The following is a 27,348-nucleotide window of genomic DNA, read 5'->3' as shown; positions in this document are numbered from 1 at the left end:
GGGCCCGTGACGCGCAGAGGCGGCCGGCTTGGGGGCTGGACCTCAGCCTCTCCCCGCCTGGGGCCGCCGCGGCACCAGTGGTGGCTCCGCATCTCCAAAAGGGGCCCTCCGACTCCTCACTGAGCCAGTCCGGCGCCGGGCCGTGGAGCCCCGCGCAACTCCCACTGGTCTCTGAAGGGCTCCTCCTCCCAGAGTTTCGAGCAACTTTCCCCTCTCCCTGGCGCGGCGGCGGCTCGGGGACGGTGGCCACCGCAGGTAGCTGAACCCCGGGCCACGCTCCCCGCGCCTCGGCTGCGCGCGCGCGTCGGTCGCTCCGGGTCTCAGTGCACGCTGGGGATCCCCGAGCTCGGCTCTGAGGGCGAGATGCCCCTGGGACACATCATGAGGCTGGATCTGGAGAAAATCGCCCTGGAGTACATCGTGCCCTGTCTGCACGAGGTCGGCTTCTGCTACCTGGACAACTTCCTCGGCGAGGTGGTGGGCGACTGCGTTCTGGAACGCGTCAAGCAGCTGCACTGCAACGGCGCCCTGCGGGACGGCCAGTTGGCTGGGCCGCGCGCCGGAGTCTCCAAGCGGCACCTGCGGGGCGACCAGATCACGTGGATCGGGGGCAACGAGGAGGGCTGCGAGGCCATCAGCTTCCTCCTGTCCCTCATCGACAGGCTTGTCCTGTACTGCGGGAGCCGGCTGGGCAAATACTACGTCAAGGAAAGGTCCAAGGTAGGACGCGCGCGGGCTCCCCGCCGCCGCTGTAGCCCGCGGGGACGGGGACTGGGGACAGTCGGAGCCCGTTGTCTGTTGCCTTCGCAGGGCTGCAAGTGAACTTTAGTTTTTCACCGAGAAGCGAGCAGTCGGTCTGGCTCCCCCTCCCCCACCCCTCCTCCGAGCTAAAATCCGTGCTAAGGGACTCAGGTGTATCATTACGATGACCTTCTGTTAACTGAAATAATGGGTCCGGTGGGTGGTACGAACCGGACAAGCTGTGGTTTTTCTTGGTCTGATTTTAATACGTGAAGGTTCTCAAACGTCCGGATGAGGGACAGGTTATTGGAAACATTGCGTATGATCTGAGACACGTGTGAATTCATGATATTAAATGGCCACTTTAAAGTCACCTATTGTACTTCGTTGTGTTCAGAGGCTATTCCTTAAAGAAAAAAAAAACACTCTTCAGGAATTCTGGAGACAGTTGTGATTTCTCAGTGTGGGATGCGGGGTGTGGGGTTTAGCAGGTGTGAAGAAAGTCTGACCTGTGAAAGAGTAAAGCTGCTTTTCACTTTTGAGCGGCACCCTTGGCTTGTTAGAGATTAGAAAATTCTCTCCCGGTGCTGAGCCCTACACCACCACCTTCCCTTTCCTAGCTATCAGACCCACTAAAAGCAACTAGTGAAGTGATGGGGAGAAGGTAGTCAAGTACCTCTGGAAAGAAACCAGGTTTTTGTTCACCCAGCCAGAAGTGACTCCCTGGGTGGTAATTTATCTTGGAAACACTTCCAGGTAGATTGGCAGGACTGTGGGAACATGGAGTACCACGATGTTGGTCCATGTACATTACTTTGGGATAGTCCAGCTACTCAGTCTTTCCCACAAATGATAATTTTCCAGTGGCAGTTCTGAGTGATTTGCACTTTTATTGCGGACTGGTCAAGGGGCACTCGGAGCTGTAGAAAACTTTTCCTTGAACACAGCGAGGCAGCGCATCCTACCATGAGGAGAAAGGTGCACCATTCTTTAATAAGACATGTAGTATTTCTCAGTTCGAGATTGACCCTTTGATAAATCATACCATTATCGTCTCATTTGTCTCATAGACTCAGGGGACACTTGTAATAAAGGGCAAGTAATGAAGACTGGAAATGTGTAGAAAGGAAGAGGTTGGAGTGGGGGAACAGTGTAGGGGAGAAAAGACATTGCTGCATGCCTTTCAAGCCAGGGGGAGATGAATAAAATGTCTGAGAACACTTACTAATCAGACACAAATAAAGTAAATCTTGGGAGAAAATGCTGCTTTCTAAATTTTATTTTGATTTGGGGAAAATTCAGTTACCTGGACTCTGTAAAAGATTGACGTTGAAGTGTTTCTTTCCTCTTTTTATCATTTGGGTGATTAGAAAGCCATTTGTCTTGGTTAGTTTTGTTTTTGCGCCGAGTGACCTTGCCTCCCCTCCCCGGGGTGGGAATGGCAGGGGGGAAGGGCTAGCCTCAGTGTTACAGAAGTGCTTGTTGCTTCAATCTGGAAGAGCAGATGGCTTCTTATCAGTTTTTCAAGTTTCATTTCAACTCAGGTGCTAAGAATGTTACCCCCAGCCTTCTAGAAACCTAATTTGCTCAGAGGGAGGTCAGAATTAATTGGTAGGAAGATGTCACTAACAAATTTGAAAGTTAAGTATTTGTGTTTACCTTTGACTTAAAGGACTGTCCGTGGTAGGGTTGTAGGCTAGAATTGGACTCGACAAATTGAATGAGAAACACTGTGTACGTCTGGGTGAGGAAAAAGAAAGATCTCTAGATAAGATTCTTCAGTTATAGATTATCTTCTGGGTAGAACAAATAACTTCTCAGTTAACCCTTTCAGAAGGTGACTGAATTGAAAAGAGAAGTGCATCTTCTATCCATACCTAGATCTCCAGCTTTTCTTTGGTTGTTTTGGCACAAAGCTCTTCATTCCCGTCCTTTAGAAAAATCACCTCTAGGTTGGGATATTCCGTGGTCAACTGGAGCCAAATGTAAAACCAGGCTTGAGCAAACAATTATTAGAGTCAAAAATAAAAAGTTTGAGTTGCCTGTTATACAGTTCTCCTTAGCTCTGTGGCCTTGGGTCTTATTAAAGCATTTCTCTAAGTGATTTATATTAGTTTCACGTTAGTTTAACTTTCTTCTCTTCCCTAAACTGAGTGCCTTACTCCACCTTCCCAGAGCTGTGATATAAACCAAGTTTCCTGCCGCACCCTCCAAGTAGGTTTTCAGTAGAAAAGGTAGAATGTGTACATTTATTTTCAAAATTTATTTGTAATGGGTTATTATGGAAAATTTCAAACATGTATGTGAGGTACAGAGGTGAGTGTAATGAATTATCCTCTTATGACCCATTTTCAATAATCGCCAATTTATACATTTGTTTTAGACCAGTTGTTTTTTAGATATTTCTTGGGGTTATGTCTATTAACCCGATCATCCTAATTAAATACTTTTTTTCCTTGGACTTTTAAAGGTCATCGGATAATGCAAGAATGCCCTTTATCTCAGTGAAGCAAAAGCAAAAGCAAAGGCATTGGGAAGAAAATAGAAATATATATGTTGGACCTAAAGTTGAAATTGTGAAAGAGAATGGAAAGAAATATTAAAGGCTTCCCCTCTTCGTGCCAAAAAAGTTGTTACCAGTCAGAATTTATCTTTCTCCACTTTGTTGGGAAAAAATCCAAGGGTGCTGGAGACCCTTTGGGGAAGTGGTTTCCTAAAATGCACAGCAGCATGGCGCCCCCTAACTGCAAGCATGGTCATTGCTTTCAGGCTATCAAGAGATTTCTTATCTATAACTCCCTTTTGGAGAATTTAGAACATATCCAAGATAAATATTGGTCATCATTTGCTCCTTTTGCTTTGGCTGCCTCGATCTTGGAAATGGCTGTTTTCCAGAGAACGTGTAATTTATGGAACCAAATGTTCTCCTGCTTGAAGCATCTCACTGAAGGCTCACTATTTAGTAACTTTAAGAACAATAACTACTTTTTATTGAGCATTTTGCCCGTCTGGCACTGTGCTAAGCACTTTATAAACACTGTCTATCTGATTTAGTCTTCAGAACCACAATCTTCAGCAAATTGAGTGATTAAATCATTTCCCCAAGGTCACAAAGTGAGTGGTAAACAGCCGTTTATCCTAGGTTGTTAGGGGCTTAGGCTCCAGCTCAGGAACTTTGTGGCCTCAGGTAAGTTGCTTACTTTTCACCAAGTGTAAAACGAGGGGTAATAATACCTTAAAGCTTTCTGGGGGAAGGAGCATTAAATACGATAACGTACATAAAATTCTCAGCGGAATTCTGTGCCCCTCTGAATGTTACAAGGCTGTAAGCAGAAGATTTAGAATTCCAACCCAGATCTGACTCCAGAGTTCGTGTTCTTGACTGTTCTCCTTTGTCGTCCTTTGATTTGTGCAGTGGCGCTCGCTCTGTGTGGGGTACTGCGTAGGGGCTGCGGATACCAAGGTAAACAGGCATAATCCCTGCCTCCTAGAGTTTCCTTTCCCATGTACTTTCGAATTATAGGATCCTGTAGTTCCCACTCGACTAATTCTCAAGCTTAAAACAGCAAAAAGGCAGACCCCAAACACTGAAGAAAAAAGCGGAGCGCTGGGCTAACGTTTTCCTACTGTTGTGCAGGAAAAGTATTTGGTAACAGGGTTGGTTGTTAGGCTCCCTGACTGGAGTAGTTCTGGACAGTTGTATTGTGAACAGATGCATCAGTCCTCGCGAGGCAGCACAGACAAAAGATGACACAGCAAGAAGTTATGAATAAAAGAAAGTGTGTTGCAAGGTGGTGGGCTTGTTCCTCTGCTGCTGAGCCCACCCTTCTCATGTGATATTGGGAATATCTCTTACTCAAGGGAGCTTATCATGGTTGCAAGGTACTTTAAGCAAAAATGGCCTAATATACTTCAAAGATCAGGATATGTCTCAGGACCCAAGTGCAGGAAATGCAATCAGGGTTCATAGAAGACTGGGGCCATGAACTAGGAACCCGAAAGTCCGAAGGACAGCTGGTGTGGTAGTTGTTTCCTCCGGAGCTTTATGGCCCTCATCTTTGCTCGTCTGCGTGTGCACTTGATTTCAACCCCAATCTGCTTACCATCTAGCTTTGGCCGCCCCTCCATGCATATGGCTCAAGATGGCTGCCTCACAATGGCCACCTCAGCCACAGAGCCTTGACTAACATTCCAGAATCCCTGTTTTCATTCTCTGGAGTAAAGTCTGATGGTTTCACCTTGGTCCAGGGGACCTGTCAGCCTGGGTTGAGAGTGGTAGTGGGAATGTAGAATCATATGAAACCACAGTTGCCAGGGCCGACGAAAGGTCCAGTTCTTAGAGCATGGTGTTTTGAGGACTAGACACCATGCACAGTGTCTCTGTAATTACGATCTTAAAAGTCTATCTGTGAATAAGATATTTTAGGGGGAGGAGACACTGAGTTTGAAGCACTGGAATATCTTCTTGTAAGAATGTGAGGAATTTCTAGAAAAGGTTTTGTTTTTAAAAATAATTTAGTTCCTGGAGGAAGGATATTAATTCAAGGAAATAATTTATAGGATACAACCTCAGTGACCGGGAAGCAGGTTTCCCCATTGGGTGAGTTTTCATAATGTTTTTGGGCTATTTTGTTGAATGACACTTAGGAGCAAGGAGAAGACAGTAGGGTGTGTGTGTGTGGGGTGTGTGTGTGTGTGTGTGTGTGTGTGTGTGTTTACCTTATAGTTTCTTTTGCTCAATTTTGGGCCCCTGGGCACTCCACCATACCTTATCTGCTTGCAGTGAAGTGGCAGATCAACAGGTATCAGTTTAATTTATTTATTCACTAATAATTAAACGCCTTGCACTGCAGTGGACCTGTACACGGACAGGCAAAGGGAGGTGGAAAGCGATTATAAAACTACCTAAAGAAGAAGTATGCTGAAAACAGAGTGGGGTGAGATAGTTGTCACCAACTTTGCATTCCTTTTTTCTGGTTAAACAGTCCCCTTGTACAATGATTTGTCATGTTTGTTTTCTCTTTGGGCTTTCAGCAATTTCTCTGTTTACTTAAAATGAGAAGTGACCAAAATATACTTAAAATAAGTGACCAAAAATACACAGACCTTTAATAACACAGGTCTTTAGAGCTAGAGAGGTATGGGAAATCACACCCATCAAGCCCGTCAATCACTCAGCAGGTAAGGTGTTTTTATATTTGGAGAGATGAGGTCTTACGCAAGCCTTCGAGAAGGGATTGGGGTGTGTCTTGGGCCTGAGCAAAGGAAGGTGCTTTAGAGAGGGGCTTGCTTCCTGAGTCAGACTAGGAGACAGGGTCTTTCAGTTAATTCAACCACATCAGCATGTGATTTGGGAATTTTGAATGTAGTGATGACTTAAGATTGATAAACACCCTTAGGTGGAATTATGTGCATTCGACTTTGGGTGTCATGAATTATTTTCCTTTCTGACCTTGCTCAGCTCAAGCAAAATTTGTAAATTCCTTCCTGTATCCTGACTCTGGCTAGAAAAATTTCAAATTTGTAAATAACAAGCAGCCTTGCATGTTACAACTCCGTTCTGAAAACATACCATGTATGGAAGATTTCTCTGCTGAAGCTCAAAGGTGGGGTGGAGTTTAACCCATAACAAGCAGAGCACGTATGAGAAGCATCTCCTAGCACCCCAGTATTGTGCCCTTCAGGATAAAACGTGGAGGACCTTGCCTGTGGGCCACGTTTACTCAGTTTGGCAAGACCTCTGCCTCTGACACACCTTTGTGGCCTTGGGTACATTAAGTGACATTTTGACCCAAGTCTATTGAGCACCCAGGAAGCAGCTTGCAGGTTAGCACTATGGAGAAGGTTATTCATTCTTTGTTAATTATTACAGCAACAGATTTGACCGTTCTTTGTAGTATCACTTTGTAGTTAACTAATATTGCTCTAAGAAATGGGTGTCATTTTTCTCTAGTGTTTGTCAAATGCTGACGTTCTGACGGTAATGATAGTTCAGATGTATTCTGCTGGGCTCCTGCCAGGGGTGCCCAGCGGGTAGTGGAATCCAGAGGCACTGGAATTGTAAATGCGACAGACAAATCATTTTATGATGCCAGACTAAGGAATTCGGTTTTGGCAGGTGGCCAGGAGCCGTTGATTTGGCTCTGATTCAGAGCCATGTGTCTGTTTGCCAAGCGAGATTAGTTAGCTTGGTTCATTATACATAGAATTTATACCCCGTTTCCCTCGATTATTTCAATCTTAAACCAGGGTGGCACTTACCTTAATTTTGTATCTTCTTTTGATCGTGATTTGTGGGTTACATTCCTATTCTTGGTGTGGTGAGCTGGGAGTGACTGAGGGTTATATTTTTCACCCCCTCCCCCAACTCGATCCCAGCCTTACGGACATGGGGGTGTACGGACATGGGGATGTACAGTCGGATAATGCAGGCTTTCAGATCTTGGACTGGATGCATTCGGTACCTCCTCAGTGAGTGTCCCTCAAGTTCTGTGCCATGTTAATACCTCCTTATTAGGCCATTCCAGTTTTTTATCCTTCAGGAGACAGAGTTATCAGTGTTGCTCAAGTTCTGGAAAAAATGTGCCTATTTCATACTAAATATTATTTTTCCTTCCAAAATGAGGCCAAAATGCTATTACCATATAAAAAAAAGCTCCAAGATGCAAAGGATCAAAGAATATGATGGGAGTCTTGGTTATTTTTTCACTGGGAAGAAAACAAAATGACAAACTCAAGTCCAGGTGTCAGTGACATCTATTTTTGGCTCTGCTGGGGGAGCGTGAAGTTGTTTGGAAGTATTCAGGATAATACTCTTCAGAGCATTGCTTGGAGGTAGTAAGGACATACGGTTTGAATTAGTCCGAACTTCTTTGCTTGCTCTGTGTTCTCCAGACAACGCATAGAACGAAGATTCTGCCTGTGCCCCTCCTTCTACGCCCCCTCCACTTTCTCCCCATCTTTCTAGTTAAACCTGAGGGACTCTTACTCCGAGAGCTCTGTACCCCACACAGAACTGACAGTTATTTTTGTGTGTGTGCTTTTGGGCTTTTTTGGATGGCTTCTTTTGGATTCATACTGTTTTGCAGGTTAATTGGAATGACTGGAATGGGTGGATAAACAAAACCTTTTTATTTGTCTTTTATTCTTAATTTTAATTATTAAATTATTTCTTTTAAGATTTTATTTTTTTAGGACTCTCTACACCCAGTGTGGGGCTCACACTCACAACCCCAAGATCAAGAGTCCCATGCTCTACCCACTGAGCCAGCCAGACGTCCCTAAATAAAACCTTTTTAAAGCACAGAATATCGAATATTCAGGAAGGAACATGTAATATTATTGGTTCAGATTTGGCCTATTTTGGGACTGTTTTGGATTTTTGTTTTTGTTTCGTTTTAGGTTCACTGTGGAACCTCAGGTTTTGTCTCTTTTTTTTTTCCCTTTAAATTTTGTTTTGTTTTCATAGTAGGAATCCCTGAGGAGGGAATTATTTTAAAGAGACTTATTTTAACCATAAATCACCTGCATTTGTTTCTTGTTCTCCCTGTGATCCATTTGAATGATTTTGCCAGAATGTAAGTAGTCCAAAACCCAACACTAATCATGTCGTCTCCATGCTTTCATCAAACCCAATGCTCTCATCCCAGTGTCTGCTGTCTGTGCTGCGAACTTCTTACCATGTGGCTTCAGGCCCTCCGTGTCTGAACCCATTTGACCCTTGCACACTTAATCTCCTGCTGGCCCACTTCCTTCCCTCCCGCTCCCTGAAATGCTAGAAGGTGATTTGCCAGGCACACTGAACTTCCCTATTGTCTTCCTCTCTTCAGAATCTTAGTGCCTTCTCCACGCAGCCTTTGCTTCTGCTTCCCAGAGCTGTCTGGGTAGCTCAGTCCGAGCCTCCCTGCTACATACATATGTATCTATATTTACTTACTTACCTTAGCCTCCATTTACTTATAAATTCCTTGAAGGCAGAGACTGTTAAGCTTGATATATACTTTTGGTGCCTTGGAATAGTCTCTTACTATTCACAGGTGCTTGGCTTAACTTCATCTTCAAAAGGAACTTTGATTTCAAAGGATGTCACGGTGTCAAAAAAGCTATAAATATTTTGTTAGGTGAAAAAAAGATTTTGCAGTGTGGCCCCTAATTTGATGTCAAAGTGTTTAAATATTTTATTATATTAACATGCTATGAAGGAGCATCTCAAAGACAAGGCTTTGGCTTTATGAGGTTTCTTTTTCTCAGTTGTGAAATTTTATTCTTGGCCCCAGAAGGTACGCACGTCACGCCCGGGTCCCGGCAGCTCATACAAACGGGTCTGGCGCAGGGAAGCGAGAAAACCGAGGAGCATTGAGCTTACACCCTGGCCTCTGATCCTGGTTCTGGCAAGTGGTGTCTCAGGACCTCCATCTCCACTTCTTCACATGAATGAGATGGATTTTTATTTTTATTTTTATTTTTTTTTTAAAGATTTTATTTATTTATTCGACAGAGATAGAGACAGCCAGCGAGAGAGGGAACACAAGCAGGGGGAGTGGGAGAGGAAGAAGCAGGCTCACAGCGGAAGAGCCCGATGTGGGACTCGATCCCAGAACGCCGGGATCACACCCTGAGCCGAAGGCAGACGCTTAACCGCTGTGCCACCCAGGCGCCCCGGATTTTTATTTTTATATTTTAATTTAATTTATTTGGTACCTACCACTAGGCCCTAGGATGGGCATTTTACATTTTAGTTCATCTCGCTGTGATCTTGGGCAAGTCCGTTTTCTGAGCCTTGCTTTCCTCATCTGTACCATGGATACAATATTTATCCATCTCCGGGATAATAGGGAATTAAGTGAAAATTGAGACTGACTTTCCATCTGAGAGGGCAAATAGGTGCTCTCAGTGCTTCATACTTGGTTCCGAAGAGACTCCCACCAGCGCTCACACTCCAGCGCTGACACGACAGTAATCCTCAGCGATGCTGCGTTGCAACTGGAATGTGTCCTGCCAGCTTTAGGAGTCACACGGCCATGCCTGTGCCAGAAACTGCCTGAGGAATTCCTCTCCCTTGCCGCCGTACCCACCGCCTCTCCGTCTACCCGCCACCCTCCCCAAAGTCTCCAGCGCAGTTGACTGATTACTGTCTTTTATCATCTAGGGTGAGGCGTTGCGCAAAGTAGCAACAGAATAGCCATGGTTCTCAAAGTGGGGTTATTGGACCAGCGGCATCAGCGTTGTCTAGAAACTTGCCGTAAGGGCAGGTTCTTGTGCCTCTCCCCAAACCCCATGAATCGGAAGCTCGGAGTCTTCCAGGTGATTCTCACACATGCTGAAGTTTGAGAAACCCCGAGTAAAATGAAAAAGAGGAGGCTAAACAAGGGTGGTGCTGTATCTTCCCACACTTCCTCAGTTAGCAAGAAAATCAGAGTGCAGTCGTTTGCTCAGATCTGAGTTTCTTCATTGCTAATACGAGAACATACAAGCATGTGAAGTTTTTTGGGAGATTTTTGAGAAAAACCTACCACCTGTTAACGTGTTAAGACATTTGTATAAGGAAGCTTGAATTTTCTAGAGCCAGAATTGGAACGCAGTTGGGAACCGACCCGCTCCCGTTCACGTTAAATGGAGGGGGAAGGAAGAATCTTTGTTAATGACTGGAGGGTGTTGCCGCCCTCCACGTGCCCAACAGTCTCGCAAGCACGTGAGCTGAGGGCACCGGGAGGAAGGGGACAGGAGCCTCGTGATTTTGGATGAGCATGAACCGGAAGCGCAGCCTGCTTTGGTTATGTGCTATCATGTGCTCCCTGTGAATCCCACACAGAAGCCTAAGGTGGTCTCTGGCCTCCCGGGTCGGATGGCTGCCCACTAGGAGACCTGAGAAGGCGGAGATGAGGAGCCCTTTGAGGGTGGGGAGCAACGCTGACAACCAAATCCAGCTCAACGGGAGTCAGTGATAGGACCTGGAGAAGGGTGGAGAGTAGCTGCTGCTTGGCCTTTTCTGACTTCTGCATGGAGGCCTTTGATTTTTCAGTTTAAGGTTTGAGTCTGTATTTGATAAGCCAGGAGAGGCATCTGAGAATCAGCCTTGTTGCTTGATCTTGGAGTTGAAGTGGTTGCTCTGGAAATAAGAGGACGTGTTTTCAGTTCACAGATGCTTCCTGGTATTTTAGAAACAGTGTTTAGTGGTGGAAAGACCACGTTAGTTCTATAACGTTCCATGAGTTACTTTGGGTCACCCTCTGTTTGTAAAATGGGGCTTTGTATATATCTTGGAAGAGCATGGGACACCTACATTAATGATCCCTGTCCCCCAAATTCAGAGCCTGCCACTCCTTTATTTCTAGTCCCCTTGCTGCTCCCCAAAATAGTTTATGCTTTGCTCTTAGAGGAGACTTTTACTTTCTACTCCTCTAAGTTACCCTTCTGGATCTCACCCCTCCTCTCAGCCTCAGTGGGTCTGTATCCAGGGTATTCTAGTTAACGTGATTTTTAGAACGTTCTGTATACAGTGAATTCCAGTTAACACGGTCCTCCTGGCCTTGTCTCCTGAGCAAGCTTTGCGCGTGAGTAAGGACAATTTATCTCATCTCTGGCATTCCTTTGCGTTTACCAGGTGCTGGTCTGTTTACAAAAACACTTTGTATTTCCTTGACATTTTTTTCTTCATCGGTCATTTATCTTCTGACTTTGAAATGAGTGTGAAAACCTTGGCTGGTGTTGACCTGAGCTAACAAGGAAAGATCCCGAGGCGCCGACTTCCTCCCATAGAACCTGGGCCTGGGAAGAGCAGCCTGGGGATGACCTGGGCTAATTGTTGAGCGATTGCATCCAAAGCAGATGTGGGCTGCGCTGGGGCTGCGGAGCGTTCAGAGAGGAGAGAGTCTGCCCTGCAGCGGGAGTATCTGAAGCAAAGACCGTGTGGACGGCTGGTCCTTTTTGCCAGGACTGAGTCAGTCCCCGTTGCCCTGTGCTTTTTGTTAACTGCCCTTCCCCCTCCACCAGCACCTTGGAGCTTTCTGTCACAGACTTAATACCAAGCGCTTCTTTTTCATATTTTTGTCTTTTTTTTTTTTTTTGCACTTTATAGTTTTCTACGATTATGGAAAGGGTGCTAGGCAAGGGTGAGAGGGATTCAAATACTTCAAGTAGAACTGAAGATCTCCGTTCCCCCCAAAGTGGATGACTTGGTTCATGTTAGACATTAGGTCAGCAGTGCTGACGAAGCGTGGCGTGATGATGGAGGCGTCACACTCTGTAGCGAGACTAACTGGGTTCGAGAAGGCAAGGGACCGAACCGCCTGGTGCCTCAGTTTCCCCATCTGTAAAATGGATATAAGGATGGCTCCTGCCTTATGGGGATATTTATGAATATTGAATATGGGAATATTCATGAATCCCCTAGAACAGTGTCAGGCGCGTAGTAAAGCACTATACAAATACTTGTTCAGTAAACCAATGCGTCTCCTGAATGTCACAAGTTCTAATTCCAACTGATTTTGTGTGTGTCATGTCTTTCATTGAACAGTTATATTTTTCCAGGCGCTGAAGGGCACATGTAAATATACGATCTGGCTTCCTAGAAAGTTTTCTGACTTTATTTTTTCCAGCATAGTTGCAGTGTCCCTAGGGAATTGCAGGTAAAGTGTTTGCCTGGTTTTTCTTAGCTTAAGAAGATTGTCTCAAGGCGTTTTTCATGATGTGTTTTGACTGGTAACTTTTTTTTTTATTACCCATTTATAAAATCTTGTCTTAACCAATTATATTTGAGTTATGGATTCCCTTTACATGTTTGAGGATTCATGGCAGATGAGAATTTAAGGACAACCACACTTAATTTTCTGACAGTCCTGCAACCACAAACATTCTTGTTTTTCTCTTACGCTCAGAGCCTTTCTGAGAGCTGCAGGTCAAGTTTTGTTTTTCTGATAAGACTATTTCTCACATTAAAAGAAGTTAAATATTGTGAGTCCCTACCCCCATATTGCCTTAAGGATTACTCATGAATTTGTTTTTCTATACAAAGAAGGTACCTTGGAGGTTGAGGGGGGGCGATTAATGAATTCTCCTGAGAACTTGTGAGCAGGGAGACTCCGGGCAGATGGCTGCTGCTCACCTTCCCCACCATCAGGAAATGAAATGGGATGGTATGTGGAAAGCGCCTCCCCAAAGTGCCACCTGGCTACCTAGGTCCTCAGGAAACAGCAGCTGTTACAATATAGAGAAAGGCCTCGGAAAGGATATGGTTAAACGCCTCTCTTAATGTCCTTCACCCTGAGTCTGGCTGACTTTTGCTGATTTCATAAGTGCAAGGAAGCCCTTATTCAAAACATTTCTCTGGTGACTCGGGTAGCGCTGGGGGAGGGCCGCCCTGTGCCGGTTCCCTCCGCAGTCTGCCCTGCGGTGTGCTCGGGTGTGGGCTGGCTGCCACCCTCACGCAGCGCACGTAGCCCTGTCACTCAGCCGTCACCCTGCTGGCCGGGAGCCAGGCCTCCGGGGGAAGGGCCGCCTTTCCAAACCCAAACAGCCTGTATTGATATGTCGATGTTCCCCGGCCTGTTTACTGTGCTTAATTGCAGAGCTCTGGCTGAATCCTCTCCAAGGAAAGGAATTAACCACAATTCAGAAAGGAATGACAATAGTTTCTTAAATTCTTGGCCTCACAGAGTTTCAATGGCTTCTCCAGGGAGGGTGATTCACTCAAGTTCATGCACGAAGTGCAGGATTCCCTGGAACAGAATCTTGATCTAGTGCAGTCAGACTTTACAGGCCTGTGAACCCCTGTGATTTTATGCAGACCCGTGTGTGCGCGCGCATATTTCTGGGGTGGGGGTGGGAGCCTAACTCTTCAATGAAGAACCCCAAGGGGCTTTGGCGTCTGGTAAGACTGCCATCCCCGAGCCAGGAGAAACTAAATCGAAGGTTCGAGTCTAGGTCGTTGGTGGTGTTTGGATGATCCCAGAGCTAGGACCAAATTCACAGTAGAGCAGAACACGGGCACGGATGGAAAAGTCTCCCTGGGGACAGGGTTTCAAGTGAAGACGGTAAATTCCTGCCTTCACAGGTGCGATGCTCTCACCTGACCTGAAAGGGGTGGGTAGACCCACATCACCAGAGCAGCTGAGACTGGGTTAGACCTTCTTACTTTTCATTTTCAGAATCACCAAACTCTTGGATTTCAGCAAAATTCATGCATGGGGGGCATGAGGATTATTGCTCTAAATTGAAGGTGAGGTTTTCTGTTGCAGTGCTCTGGGTTCAGGAAGAGGCTTTTTTTTTTTAAAGTAGGCTCCACGACCAGCGTGGAGCCCAATGCGGGGCTGGAACTCAGGACCCTGAGATCAAGATGTGAGCTGAGATCAAGAGCCAGATGCTTTGCTTAATCGACCGAGCCACCCAGGTGCTCCAGGAAGAGGTATTTTTAGTGTGGATTTAGAACATGAGGAAGGCAGACGTGGTCCTCAGTGTAGAAATAGAATTGCAGAAAACATTTTAAGGAACAACTTGAGGTGTGTTGGAAGGATTACTTACCTTGCAGCTGTATTTAACTGTCTGGTGTTCCCGACTGCCCTGATTTGTCCGGTCAGATACTGAAACTTTGGGAAGGGGAACATGGTAATTGGCCAAGGCTCCCGTTATTGCCCACCAAAAGCATATTTCCTATTTTTTCCTCATTTTGTAACATCAGTCTTTTTTTTTTTTTTAAAGATTTTATTTATTTATTAGACAGAGACGGCCAGCGAGAGAGGGAACACAAGCAGGGGGAGTGGGAGAAGAAGAAGCAGGCTCCCAGCAGAGGAGCCTGATGTGGGGCTCGATCCCAGAACCCCGGGATCACGCCCTGAGCTGAAGGCAGACGCTCAACGACTGCGCCACCCAGGCGCCCCTGTTACATCAGTCTTTAACCAGAAGCAGTAGAAGGAAGGAAATGGCTAGGTTTGCTCTTTACCAACAAGATAGATAACAAGCAAGATGCCAAGATAACTCGTGACCGTTTGCTGTGTCCTCCTTTCTTCTCCAACGTGCCTACATTATCCACAACTAATTTCCTCATGCCGACCTGGATGAAGTTAGAGTGAATGTCAAAGGTTCTAAAGCACTTTTTATGTTTGTGAGCGGTTCATCATCACCTCGAGAGCTTGCTTTTTTTTGTTCAATTTCAGATGAAGGATGGGACTGGCAGCAGTGTGAAATTTGCAGAGTGACATTTTCTGGAAACTCTTGGAGAAAGCTTTGCATAGTTGCCTTTATCTTGTAAAGATGTCTTATGAATATTGTACACTAGGAATTTAATTTAAGTGACAATAGTGGGTCCCACAAGGTATCCTTGAAGATTACATACCTCTGAACAAGGAAGATGGGGAAAGCCTAAAGCAATAATCCCAGTTTGCTTTCCTTTTCCTCTGGATTTAAGTTCCTTGCCCTTGCAAAGGATTTTTGTAGTTCTCTTCTCTCAGTCCTTGTCAGAGCCAAATGGAAAATCATGGAAAATGACATTTTGGCTTAATTTATCTTTATTCCAGTTTGTCTCTCTAGCCTTTCTAATGGTTTACCTGCATATAGCAGTTCGAATACTTCTAATTTTTGTTTTTCTTTTTAAATAGGAGAACTTCAATTTTAGAGCAAGTGCCTTTATTGCAGTGACTGACAACCCCCCTCCACACCCCGAAATACCAAATGGGACCCCTGCCTCAGTGGGGGCCCCCTTCCTCAGTGAATACAGGACATAAAGTATACAGCCCCAGGGCTGCCGTGCTCACTGTCCCCATTAAATATGTGCGCTAAAATATGTGCTGAACTCAAAGCACCCAGAAAAACGACCCTGGGAGGATATAGCCTTCAGCTCCTCAAATCCACAGCTGCCGAGAAAAATTGGCAGGTTTACCGTCTCGGCTGTTGTCACCCAACTATAAATTGGACCCATTTCTAGCCAGAAAATTTGAACTCCACCTTTTCTACTATGATCAGCTGCTTGGCTAGTTTTCCAAGCTAACGAAGGTGCATGATCTCCTGTATTTCTTCTCAAGTCTTTACACATCAAGTTCTCCATGTAGTTAATTGTCTCATGGTGGAGAGAGGAAGGACCCTGTCCAGAGCCGACATGGGGGAAGGACTGGAGGAGGCCCGTGGAATGCGGATGGCATTGAAGGGTGAGGCTGTGCCTTTGGACAGGAGGCATCTGAGCCAGGCGAAGAGGGGTGGGGGGTGGGGGAGTGCCCACCTGGAGCTCAGGAGCAGTCCCAGAGTAACTTGACTGCTTAGGGGACCACAGACAGTGACCTCAGAGTACAGCCTGATGTATTTTTTTACGGCCCTGATTAAAAAATTGGGATAAAAACCGTTCAAGAGAGTTTACATGCAAATCTGGTTTGGTCGCCTGTATCTCTCCTAAAATCTGAAGATTCGGAACACCGGGCCTTCGTTGCAAAGGTCAGCAGATTCCCCGGTTGTAGGCAGCAAAGCACACACTCCAGAGCTCCGACACATATATTCCTGATTGGCTTCAACCATTTATGTTACTTGGAAGCGCCAAAAGCTATTTGAGTTTGCCAGTCCTGGATTTGAAGCTACAGAGCACTTAGGCAGAATCCGATCCCTAAAGGGGAGACATTCAGAAGCCCTGGCGGAGGGGACTAGCTCAATATATAGCTAAAGAAACAGCGCTAAGTGTATGCCAGGCCTTGTGCTCAGCATTTTACAGGGATTAACTCCTTTAATCCTCATAAACCCATTTTACCGATGAGAAAAACTGAGGCACGAAGAGGTTAAGTACAGGCTATCCTGTACTTAGGTTGCATTTTATTCAAAGTATGCTTGTGCTCAGGATCATTCATCATTCAAAGCAGATCCTTACAAAGACTGACTGGTATTTCTGTCTAGCAGTTAGAGGGGTCTAGCATTTGGCAGTGGACCAAAATATGGGTTTGAAGGTCACTCAACCAGGTAGCTTTGCAGGTATGCTATTCTTGACACATTTTTTAAAATGGATTCACATCGATTGCAAATTTTACAAATAAAATGAGTTGATTAATATTTTAATTTGCTAAGTTAAATTTTATGTAAAAGACCACTTTATAACTTGTTTAGGACTAAGTTATAATAGTGAATCTGACTTCAAAGTCATGAGCGATGTGAAGTATGTTTCTATAAAAGTCTAGGTTGTTGATCGTTCTTAGGGAAGTGGTCTAATTGGAGGCTCGATGGGGCAGATGTACCCCCTTCCCACCTGTGGGTCTAAAGTGATCATCACTGCTGAGTGGACAGCGGAAGTGGCCGATGGCACTTTTTGGAAATGGTTTAATACATGCAATCAAGCTGTGGCTGGCTTCGGTCAAGAGCATTCGTGTAGGCATTGGAATGGACATCTTCAACTTTCATTTTTCAGCCTTACCTTTGGGATTGATGAGATACGGTTTCTTATGAAGCCAGCTCAGGGATAACTGCAACAGAACCACTGTTTTCATTTCTACCTGTGGCTTTTGGGGAACAGATTTTGTTACTTAGATTTGGCTGTTAAGAATCTATGTATCTGTGTGCATCTTCAAAGAATGCATAGACAGTCCCTGCCTGAATGTGGCCACCTAGATGTCTACAGCACCTATCTCTGGTCTAGAGCAAGTCTCCGCTCATTTCGTTTTGCCGCAGAGCCCTGGAAAGGCCTCCAGGGGTGGTGGTGGGGGGTGTTGGGGGAGCATGGCGGGGTCGGAGGAGGAAATGGTGAATGCATAAGGGGACATGGGGATTACTTTGCACACCCAAGAACACAACTCTAGGGCTGTATTGTATGTGCTATCATGGGCCACACTAATCTGTTTTTAAACTTCTATAAATTTCAAGTATCAATCCAGTCAGGAAGTTTTGGCAAATAAAGTCTGCAATAAATGAGTCATCCTCCTGGTCAGTGTCCGTGTTACCGCTTGGCATGTTGGTCACACGATAATCCAAGCACTCTGGCCCTGTTCTTACTGTTCTGAAGCATTCTCCGCCTTTATACGTTATAAATCCCTTCCCAGGCTTGATGAGGCTTAGATAGCCCTGCAGTTGAACCGATCCATTTCCGGGGTTTGTTTCTGTCCCGTGCGCACATTGGCACAGAAATGCATGACTGGTTGTTGAAGGGAGCCTTGCTTCTCAGCACATCCTTAGCCTCCTGGTTCTAGACTGTGTCAGAGACCAACAAATAGTTGGAAACGTGCCCAAGCCAAGACCTATCTACTATGGCTCTTGTCCAGAAAACACTGATAAAATTGGCCTATGTAGCTTCGACAGGCCCACTGAGGCCCACAATAATTTCCTTCCATTGTTTCAAACTTGATGCTGTGGCTTCAGAAACCAGGAGAGAGGGTGAGGATTCACTCTAGCCAGAAAAATTCCCTCTGTTTCCCTCCCCTAAGCAATCAGCTACTTTGCTGACACTTCGGAGTTTTGTCCTAATGAGTCCCTGGGAGGTGCTAGCTCTTTTTCTGTGGGTGTGTTTTATAGATGCAGGTATTTGTAAAGGACGTACTATTGTGAGTTCGTACCTATTTTTTCAGGATTTACTGCAAACTGAATTCTGATGCAGACAGGTGCTTCATAATGCCCCGAAGAACCCTGTTGCTCCTTCTGGGGTTGCTGCTTAGCTAGAGTCTCAGACCTTCGGAGGCCCTCCAGCCTATGCCCCTCTGTCTAGAAGAGAAACTAAGCCCGGGATCACACAATTAGTTGCCGAGTGAACCAGATGGCAGGCATCCAGACCACTGACCTTTTCCGCAGAGTAGGGCTGTTTAAGAATATAAGATTATATAGCATTGATGGAGTGCTGCTTCTTTTCAGGGCTTCACAGTGGGGAGAGGCTGAGATGGTAGGGAATCTAGCCTATAATTGTTTGTGGCTTAAGTGACTTTCATTATTGGCTCAGTGGTGGCTCTTATAATCCTAATAGCTGCTTCCAGGGATAAGTTATTCCCTAGTCAGTATAGGTGACTTCATTTATCTCTTCTTCCCAGCCAGGCCCATCATTCCTGCCTGCTACCAATCAGCTTTCTCCAAGCCCTGCTTTGCTTGGTGGTACCATCATTTGTTAAATCTTGATTGCAGTGGCCTCAAAATTCCACTTTCTGGAGGAGGTTCAGGCCAACAGCCTCATGTCAGCTCCAAGATATGACATTGCATTGACCTTGTAGATGTTCAAAGGCAGGATATGGGGATTGATAGCTGCGTGAGGGATACGGTGACTTCAGTGTTAAGATCATGTAAAGCCAAGCTACTGTCCAGCCGTATTGTTCCAGAATGCAGTGTGTGTGAAGCTACATGCTTGGTTCATGTCTTCATGCTACTGCTGGGAGTGACTTGGCAGCCACAGCTCTGAAGCTGAATCACTGAGCCGCTGGTGCATGAGTTTGGGCCTCCACCTGACTGACCGTTTTACCAGCGAAACAGCCCTGCCCTTGATGGGAAAATACCAACTGGATCACTACATGTTCGTTTGAAGATTGGTTTTTAAAATGACATAAATCTTGGGGTGCCTGGGTGGCTCAGTCAGTTACGTGTCTGCCTTCGGCTGAGGTCATGATCCTGGAGTCCTGGGATCGAGCCCCGCATCGGGCTCTCGCTTGGCAGGGGAATATGCTTCTCCCTCTCCCTGTTCATGCTCTCTCTCTTTCACTCTCTCTCTCAAATAAATAAATAAAATCTTAGAAAAAATTAAAAAATGACAGAAATCTTGGAGCGCCTGGGTGGTTTAGTCAGTTAAGCATCTGACTCTTGATTTTGGTTCAGGTCGTGATCTTGGGGTCCTGGGATCAAGCCTCCCGTCGTGCTGCATGCTCAGCACGGAGTCTGCTTGAGATTCTCTCTTTCCTTCTGCTCCTCCCCCCAACTTGTGCTCTCTCTCTCAAATAAGTAAATCCTTAAAATGAAATGACAGAAACCTCTATTGATCTAGGTAGAATGTAAACTTACCCTTTAGAGGACAGAGCCATTTGCTAATTTTTTCACTTAATGAGATTTTAAACAGACACGTTCCATGTGGCAGGCACTGGGGTAGGCACTAAGAATGCATCAGCCAACAAAATAGGGGAAAGATCCCTTTCCTCATCTTATGTTGCCAATTCCAGTGTCTTCCCTACGTATGTCTCATCCCTATGAAAATATTTTAGAGATAAGACAGTGTCCTGTGAAGAGAACTAGCTTTTGCGCTTTGCCCATTGTTTTCTACTCGTTGCTCTAATTTTCCCATGGAACAGTTAGAGGTTTGGGACCGGGTTAGTAATAATTCTCTAAGAGTAATTTTTAGTAGGATATGTTTGTATGGCTTTCTGCTCTATTCCTCCACCTGGCTGGTACAGGTGGTGCCTGGGCAAAGGAAGAGAGCTTCAGGTTATTGCCTGATGTGAAAGTTATCAGTGGGAAAGAAGATGAGCATTGAGGGGCGCCTGGGTGGCACAGCGGTTAAAGCATCTGCCTTCGGCTCAGGGCGTGATCCCAGTGTTCTGGGATCGAGCCCCACATCAGGCTCCTCCGCTATGAGCCTGCTTCTTCCTCTCCCACTCCCCCTGCTTGTGTTCCCTCTCTCGCTGGCTATCTCTATCTCTGTCAAATAAATAATAAAATAAAAATCTTTCAAAAAAAAAAAAAAAAGAAGATGAGCATTGAGAAACGTACTAAGATGTGTCTGTGGCTTTTTCTATGAATTGGACGTGGTTGTGCTGCCTGTAGTAACAAGTTGGGGCACAGCTTCCTTCCTTCCAACTGACCTTTCCCTCTTCTTTCCGTCTTAAGCATTTTATTCAGCAAGTCTGATCTTTTCCTCCTTTGTGATCGGTTCCTATCTCTTTGTCAATGCAAGGATCTTTAGCCAGTGTTCTAAGACAGCGGGTGATTTGGTGATTCCGGAGCACTTATTATACCAGGCATAATCCCTAACCTCCATTACCTACTGAGTCTGATTTTGTGGGTCTAGGATGGGACCCCAGAACCTGCTTTTTCAAAGAGGAGGATTGGAGAAAAGTAGGGTGTCCTCACGATGATGTAGCTGGGTTACTGCCTGAAATGTTTACCAGCTTTCTTGGGATTTCTCCATAGGCAATGGTGGCTTGCTACCCAGGAAATGGGACGGGTTATGTTCGACACGTGGACAACCCCAACGGCGATGGCCGCTGCATCACCTGCATCTACTATCTGAACAAGAATTGGGACGCCAAGGTACTCTGGGAAAAAGGGAGTAGAATGCGGGCTAGAAACTCTGGGGAAGGAATGCGGATGACCTAGAGGAGGGTTTGGAATTCGTAGTTCCCATGGATGAATCTTTTCTACGTCACCATTTCCTTTTTGTCTCCTACTGTGGTGTTAGTACTTAATTTGACCAGATGAAAATAATGGATATGAAGTTAATCTGGCAGGGGGGGAGGGGAGGGCGCTGTAGGAAGGGTCATTACCAGGAAGGGTGGTTGATAAAGAGAAGGTAATTTACTATTTTAGGAATGGGGATCAATTTTTTTTTCTCGGTCTAATCCAGAGCTGATAGGACTTTCAGTGCGCAGTGAGATATATATTTCTTCCTTCCAGCAGCGACATTGAGAGAATTCCACAAAAATAGAACTAACTGTAGGATATAAAACCGGCCCCAAGCGAGGTTTCCCACACAGTCCTCTCGGGGTGATATGTCTCGTTGGTGGCCGCTTGCCATGGCTCACCATGGTTTGTGAATGTCAAAGGCTTTCTGGCTTATTTTTGTATTTTTGAACATATAGATAGATAGAGATATGAAGTCTGGTTCCACGCTTACAGACATTTGTCTGGAATTTGTATGCTTTCTGAAACTTAAGGGTGATTGAGGAGTCTGAGAAGTCAGAGAACTTTTCAAGCTCATTTGGCTTTTGAGCCTTCTACTTCTCCATTTCCTGTTCATTGGGGCAGAAACTGGTCATCCTAAAGCATAAGGATGTTTTATCTTGCATCAGGGAAACAAAACCTGGGAAACCAGTGAGTCAGATGTCTCTTCTCCCTGTTTGGTAACATGACTGGATACATCCCTTTGTTGTCTATTAAAATCTTGAAAGGTAGTGTTATAGGCAAGAGAGTAAAGTTATCAGGTCAGTGATAATAAATCACGAAGTATGAAATCATGCAACAAATATTTGCGTGCCTGTTAATGCCAGGCATTGTGCTGTGCGGAGACGTTGATGTGTGAGGCCTGGATTCTACCTTGATGTGGTTATCCCAGCAGGAGATTTGGGGGTACATATTTTTAAAAAGAAATCCAAGGAAGAGGGTGATGCATGTACTAAAAAGTGTAGATAAGGCAGTCTGAGTTGAGAAAAAAGAACATGTAACTTCCAGCTGATGTGATCACAGAGGAGCTGGAGGAGTTCAAAACAAAGCTGTAAATCCTAATTGAAGGGGATGCTATGTGTGATGACTAGCCTTGGACGTTCTTAATATTCGACGGAACCCTAGGAAATTGCCCGTGGGTTTTTGTAAGTCAAAAACAGTCAGATGTTGACACTTTTGTGCGATCGGACCTAAGAGCATTCCATTTTGTGTCCCTGGGTTTCATGACGGGGGGTAGGAAGGCTTCATTCCGAATGAGGTGGATAAGGAGAAATGACTAGCTAAGTCTGAAATAAACTGAAGTACAAGGTGTAAAGTTGAAGAGAATTTCAGGAGTAATACACACCCGGACGGGAGGTTGGAAGATGGCATTGTTTCCAGATGAGGCAGAAATACCATTGTTAGTTACTTATGTGTGAGGCTAGGAAATAATCCATCTTCTTTGTGGCCTTCAGCTACATGGCGGGGTCCTGCGGATATTTCCAGAAGGGAAATCATTCATAGCAGATGTGGAGCCCATTTTTGACAGACTCTTGTTCTTCTGGTCAGACCGCCGGAACCCACATGAAGTACAGCCTTCCTATGCGACCAGGTAATGGCCGGGGCCATGATTTCCTCCTGAGAAGCTTCTATACGAGACCCGGTTCCCAGAGAATTCCCTCAACTTGTGTCCTGTGCATAGGAGGGACGCACCACACCCCAAAGCTGATAGCAAACCTGTTTGGAGGCGATCACAGTTAAAGGGTTCTTTACAAAACCTAATGTCAGTTGGAACTATTAACAAATTGTTTTCCATTAGGTGAGCGTAGTGGATTCCGGATGTCCCGTAGTGTTTTTCTCTTCTTCTTTTGCCACTCCTCCCTTAAACAAATCTAACGTTGAAACAGGTAGCCCTAGAGAATGTTGGCTCTCACATGTCAAGAATTCTGATGGTTGACTCTGGATGAATTTACAAGTTGCCTATTGCAGACAGAGAGAGCAACTTGAGAAAAGAGAGAGGAATTGGTTCTGACTTCTTTTCCTTTTTACCCTTTCTTTCCCTTAAAATTGGTCTGGGCCCACGTGCCCATCATGTCCCAGTAATGGGATTTTTAAAAGCCCCTTCTTTAGTTCAAGCATGAGAAGATTTTCAGAGTAACTCAACAATTAAACTTGTTTAGTATTAATCTAGAAACTCTTGATGTAATCTTAATTTTGGAATATGCCTCGCATTCCCTTTGTTTTATGGCCCAAACCAGGTGGTGGCCTGGTGCTGTGAGGGTGCAGCTTGACCTGGGAATTGCAGTTGGGGGCAGGGGGAGAGAACATCGGTAGGATAATGACCGAACCTTAACGAGCCTAATTAAATTAGAATCACATGTGTGAAGTATTTAAGATTTATAGGTGTTCCCCTCCAGAAATCATAGATCTGAGCCCCACACAGAGTTGCATATTAAATGTCAAATTGGAATGTGCCCTTGGTGAACAGGTAACTAATTCTAAGCCCAGAGCCTGGTTGTGGCTTGTTTAATAGGGTACGATAATTGGCCCCTGTCATTTATGCCAGAATTCCCTCGGTGTTCCCCAGTCTCTTGATGACCCAAGTCACAGGAGAAACATTAGCAGATGTTGATGGGAAGCCCTTGAAAAAAATCAAGGGCTATAGAAATTCCAGTAGCTAATAATAATTAGAAAATGAAACTTTTTGAAAACTCATGCATGAAATGATTCCTATTACAGTCTATCCCATAGATGGGATAAAGCAAATTAATGGAAACACAGTAGAAAGCTTGAGGGCATCATTATTCTGTTGCATCTTTGTCTCAGTGTCCAAAACTAAAGAATGCAAGCCAAGAGCTTTAAGTGTCCTGTCATTTAAATAAGTTATTCTTCAAAGCTTTACTCAACTGTCACCTTTTCTCTGTGTTCTTCTCCCCAACACCTTGGGTCCCTCAAGTCTTGAGCAAAATGACTCCCTTCTAGTCCTTTCTAAGATCATCTTGACCTGTTACGTTATTTGTTAAATTGCCTGTCTCCCCTCCCTGTGAGAGCCTGAGCTCCTTGAGAAAGAGGCAGATTTATTCACAAGATCATTTGAATTCCCATTGCTCAGGATAATGCCTGCTGCATACTTGGAATTCCTTACGTGTTTTATTACATTTAAATAGAATGGAAACCAGAGAAGTTTATTTTAAATTTAAATTGCGAAGGGCTTCTAATAATAGGGAAAACTTTAAATGTTGGCTTTACGAATGCCGCTGGTGTGAGGTTTATAGTAAGTATTTTTTATTTTTTGGTAGTATTTTTAAACTTCTTTTCTTATATCTGCTTATCTTTCACAGATATGCTATGACCGTTTGGTACTTTGACGCCGAAGAAAGGGCAGAAGCCAAAAAGAAATTCAGGAATTTAACAAGTAGGTGTTTGAAATTTTTCTGTGACTTTTAATTGGGTCAATCTATGATTTTTATTTAACATTTGTATATATATTCTAACATGTACTTGACCCTTGAACAACGAGGGTAGGTTAGGGGTGCTGACCCTCCCTCATTGAAAATCTGCACATACCTTTTGACTTGCCAACACTTAACTACTAATTGCTTCCTGTTGACAGGAAGCCTTAAACATAAACAGTCAACACACATTTTGTATGTTCTATGTATCATATACCGTATTACAATAACGTAAGCTAGAGAAAAGAATGCTATTAAGAAAATCATTAGGAAGAGAAAATACACTTACACTACTGCGCTGTATTTATTGGAAAAAAATTGGGTGGAAGTGGACCCATACAGTTCAAACTCATATTTCCAGGGTCAGCTGTACTCCGTTCAGTCTTGGCTGTGGCTTAGCTTCATAGGTAATGACATCTTGATGGGCTGAATCCTGAAACCCTGGCCTTAGCTCTGCTGGAGAAATCAGAAAAAAACCAAAGGACCACCCCCCCCCCCCACCCCCGTGAATGTCCACCGATTGTGTGACAGTAACTACTCAACTTTTTATCACTAACGTTCACCCGTCAAACGTAAGATTTGTCAAACGTAGCATTCGGTTTGCCCCCCCATTTTGGCACATTTCACAGGGGATACGATGGAGCCCAGCTGTAATGGTCGATGTATTACATTGGTGTGACTGTGATTCTCTCTACAAACACTGGGCTCACATAGTACAAACCGAATATGACTTCACGCTGGTCCTGTCCCCTCCAGCCTTAACACCGTTCCTGTCCTGCCTCCAGCTGTAAGGCAGCATTCCCCAAAATATGGCGTATTGAAACACTTATCCTGCTAGTGGTCTTGCCAAGTTGGTCGTGAAAGGTAAATTTCTGGCCTCTATATGTGGGAAATGTTACATACTGTATCCTTCTCTTGAAGAGTCACAGTGGTCGTTGGATATTAAAAGTTCATCTAAGATGGAAATAAAGGTGTATGCAGTGTTGCCTGTTACCCATTTGGACTGTACTCCTATTGAAAAGCAAAGAAAACACATTGTGCTAAGTCCTGTTGGGGGGGCACTGTGCTCAACTTTGTATTATAAGATGGGAAGTTTTCACTGGAGGCTTTTTTGATGCCATTTGTGGCATTAAACTCATCAGATCTGGCTCCTTACCCTCTTTATTAAATTCTTTTCTGTCCCCCACCCAGGGAAAGCTGAATCTGCCCTCACTGAAGACTGACCGTGCTCTGACATCCGCTGGCCTCATTCATTTTAGGAATGGTTCCTGAGGTCTCTTTAAGAGTTGAGATCCAAAGATGGCCTCTTCCATGACTCGGTGACAAGAAGCCCCCCTACTGCTTGCATCATTCACATCCCTGTCTTACGTATGGTACTTTGTGTTTTCTTGCCAAGACTGCATCCACCTTCAGACACTCTCTTTGCCAGATGAACTCATTTGCTAACTCCAGAAATACCTGCAGATGACCTAGCTGGCCAGCGGTTGAACTGATAGATTTGGTAACATTGGCTATCAACGCAAGATCCTGGAAGCATGGGCAAGGGAATGAATCTTACCTGCACTTTATGTACACTTCCTGGTTTGAAAGGAGGAGGTTTGCAAAGAAAAACAAAATGGCGACAGATGTCACCGAGAGGCATCCGTGAAGCCTTAACAGCAGGAAACAGAAATTTGTCTCATCTGAGCAGTTTCCAGATGCTCTTAATCCCGGGCTTTTGGGGTTTTTGGAGAATTATCATGACCTAATGACATTATTACCTCCAGAAAGGGCTGCTGTCACAGTCATCAATTTAGAAGTATCCTGTGGGTGGACACTTTTTTTTTTTTTTTCCTGGTCCTACAACGTGGACTTGCTGCCTCTGCCCCATTTTGCTGAAAATAGGGCTTTCTGGTCAAAGATGATCTACCATCTGTTTTTTTATTTTCACTTCTTACTTGGAGAACCTAATTCCCCAGAGGCAAAAACTAGACCTTAATTGTTTGGGTTACTTTGTTGAAATGGAATTTGAATTTCAATCCAAGGGGAAAAGAACCCATCTGGTAGGTAGTTCTGAGGCCACAACCTCTGCATGATAAACCTGTGTGCCTCTTGGACAGTCTGAGATGGCAGTGGGGTTGGGAATGTAGACATTCTCATGTTTCAGTTTTCCTTTTTAATGAGCTCACCCTTGTTTAACAGAATGAGAAAATAACAAAAAATGGGGTGTTGTATTTTAAAAAGGAAATGGAAATAAATCAAAAAAATCCCAGAAAGCTATTTGAGTTTGTCCATGTTTTCTGTCCCTAGTAGCCTTTCTTCAAGAGAATTGATTCTCAGATCCCCTGTGGTTGGCAGTGTGTCCAGAATGATGGAATTCACCAGAAATGTGGAAGGTCCTACTACTGCAGGTTCCACTGCCTCAAAAATTCTGTATTGTGCACCTATTTTATGAAAGTTAGTCTTCCTAGTTTTCAATTCCATTTTCATATTTTTAAATCCCTTTAGTTTCTTGCATACAAATCCCATGAACACGAAAGAGCCAGAAATATATTCTTTTGTCATTTATAGATACATACACTTTCCAAGAAAGAAGCTTGGTTTTTTTTTGTTTTTTTTCCATTTCTGGTTTTGGAAAATTCCCAGATAAGACTTGTCTTCATTCTCACGACTGCCCAATTTTTTTCATAGTGCTTATCACCTTCTAACTTCCTATGTAATTTACTTATTTATTATGTTTATTGTCTTGTATCCTTTCTGCAGAGTGTAAGCACAATGAAGACAGGGATTTTTGTATGTTTTTAATCAACGGAATGTATTCCCAGCACCTAAAGTAGTGTCTGGCACATTAAGGGCTCAGTAAATACTTGTTGAATAAATCTGCTCTCCTACCCTA

At 44.6% G+C, this 27,348-nt stretch overlaps 1 protein-coding gene across 1 annotated transcript; it reads left to right on the top strand.

The window, feature by feature from the left end:
* Nucleotides 1–13: 13 nt before the first annotated feature.
* Nucleotides 14–27,348, top strand: EGLN3 (egl-9 family hypoxia inducible factor 3). Its single transcript, XM_026513575.4, has 5 exons — nt 14–720; nt 20,794–20,913; nt 22,497–22,633; nt 24,363–24,436; nt 25,665–27,348. Exons 1-5 carry the CDS (start codon nt 364–366, stop codon nt 25,694–25,696), a joined length of 720 nt encoding a protein of 239 aa, XP_026369360.1. The 5' UTR covers nt 14–363; the 3' UTR covers nt 25,697–27,348.

This window comes from Ursus arctos, unplaced genomic scaffold (assembly GCF_023065955.2).
Source record: "Ursus arctos isolate Adak ecotype North America unplaced genomic scaffold, UrsArc2.0 scaffold_37, whole genome shotgun sequence".
In the NCBI taxonomy this organism is placed as follows: Eukaryota; Metazoa; Chordata; class Mammalia; order Carnivora; family Ursidae; genus Ursus; species Ursus arctos.
The sequence above is the reverse complement of the archived record's forward strand: the minus strand, read 5'-3'. Positions and strand labels throughout refer to the sequence as shown.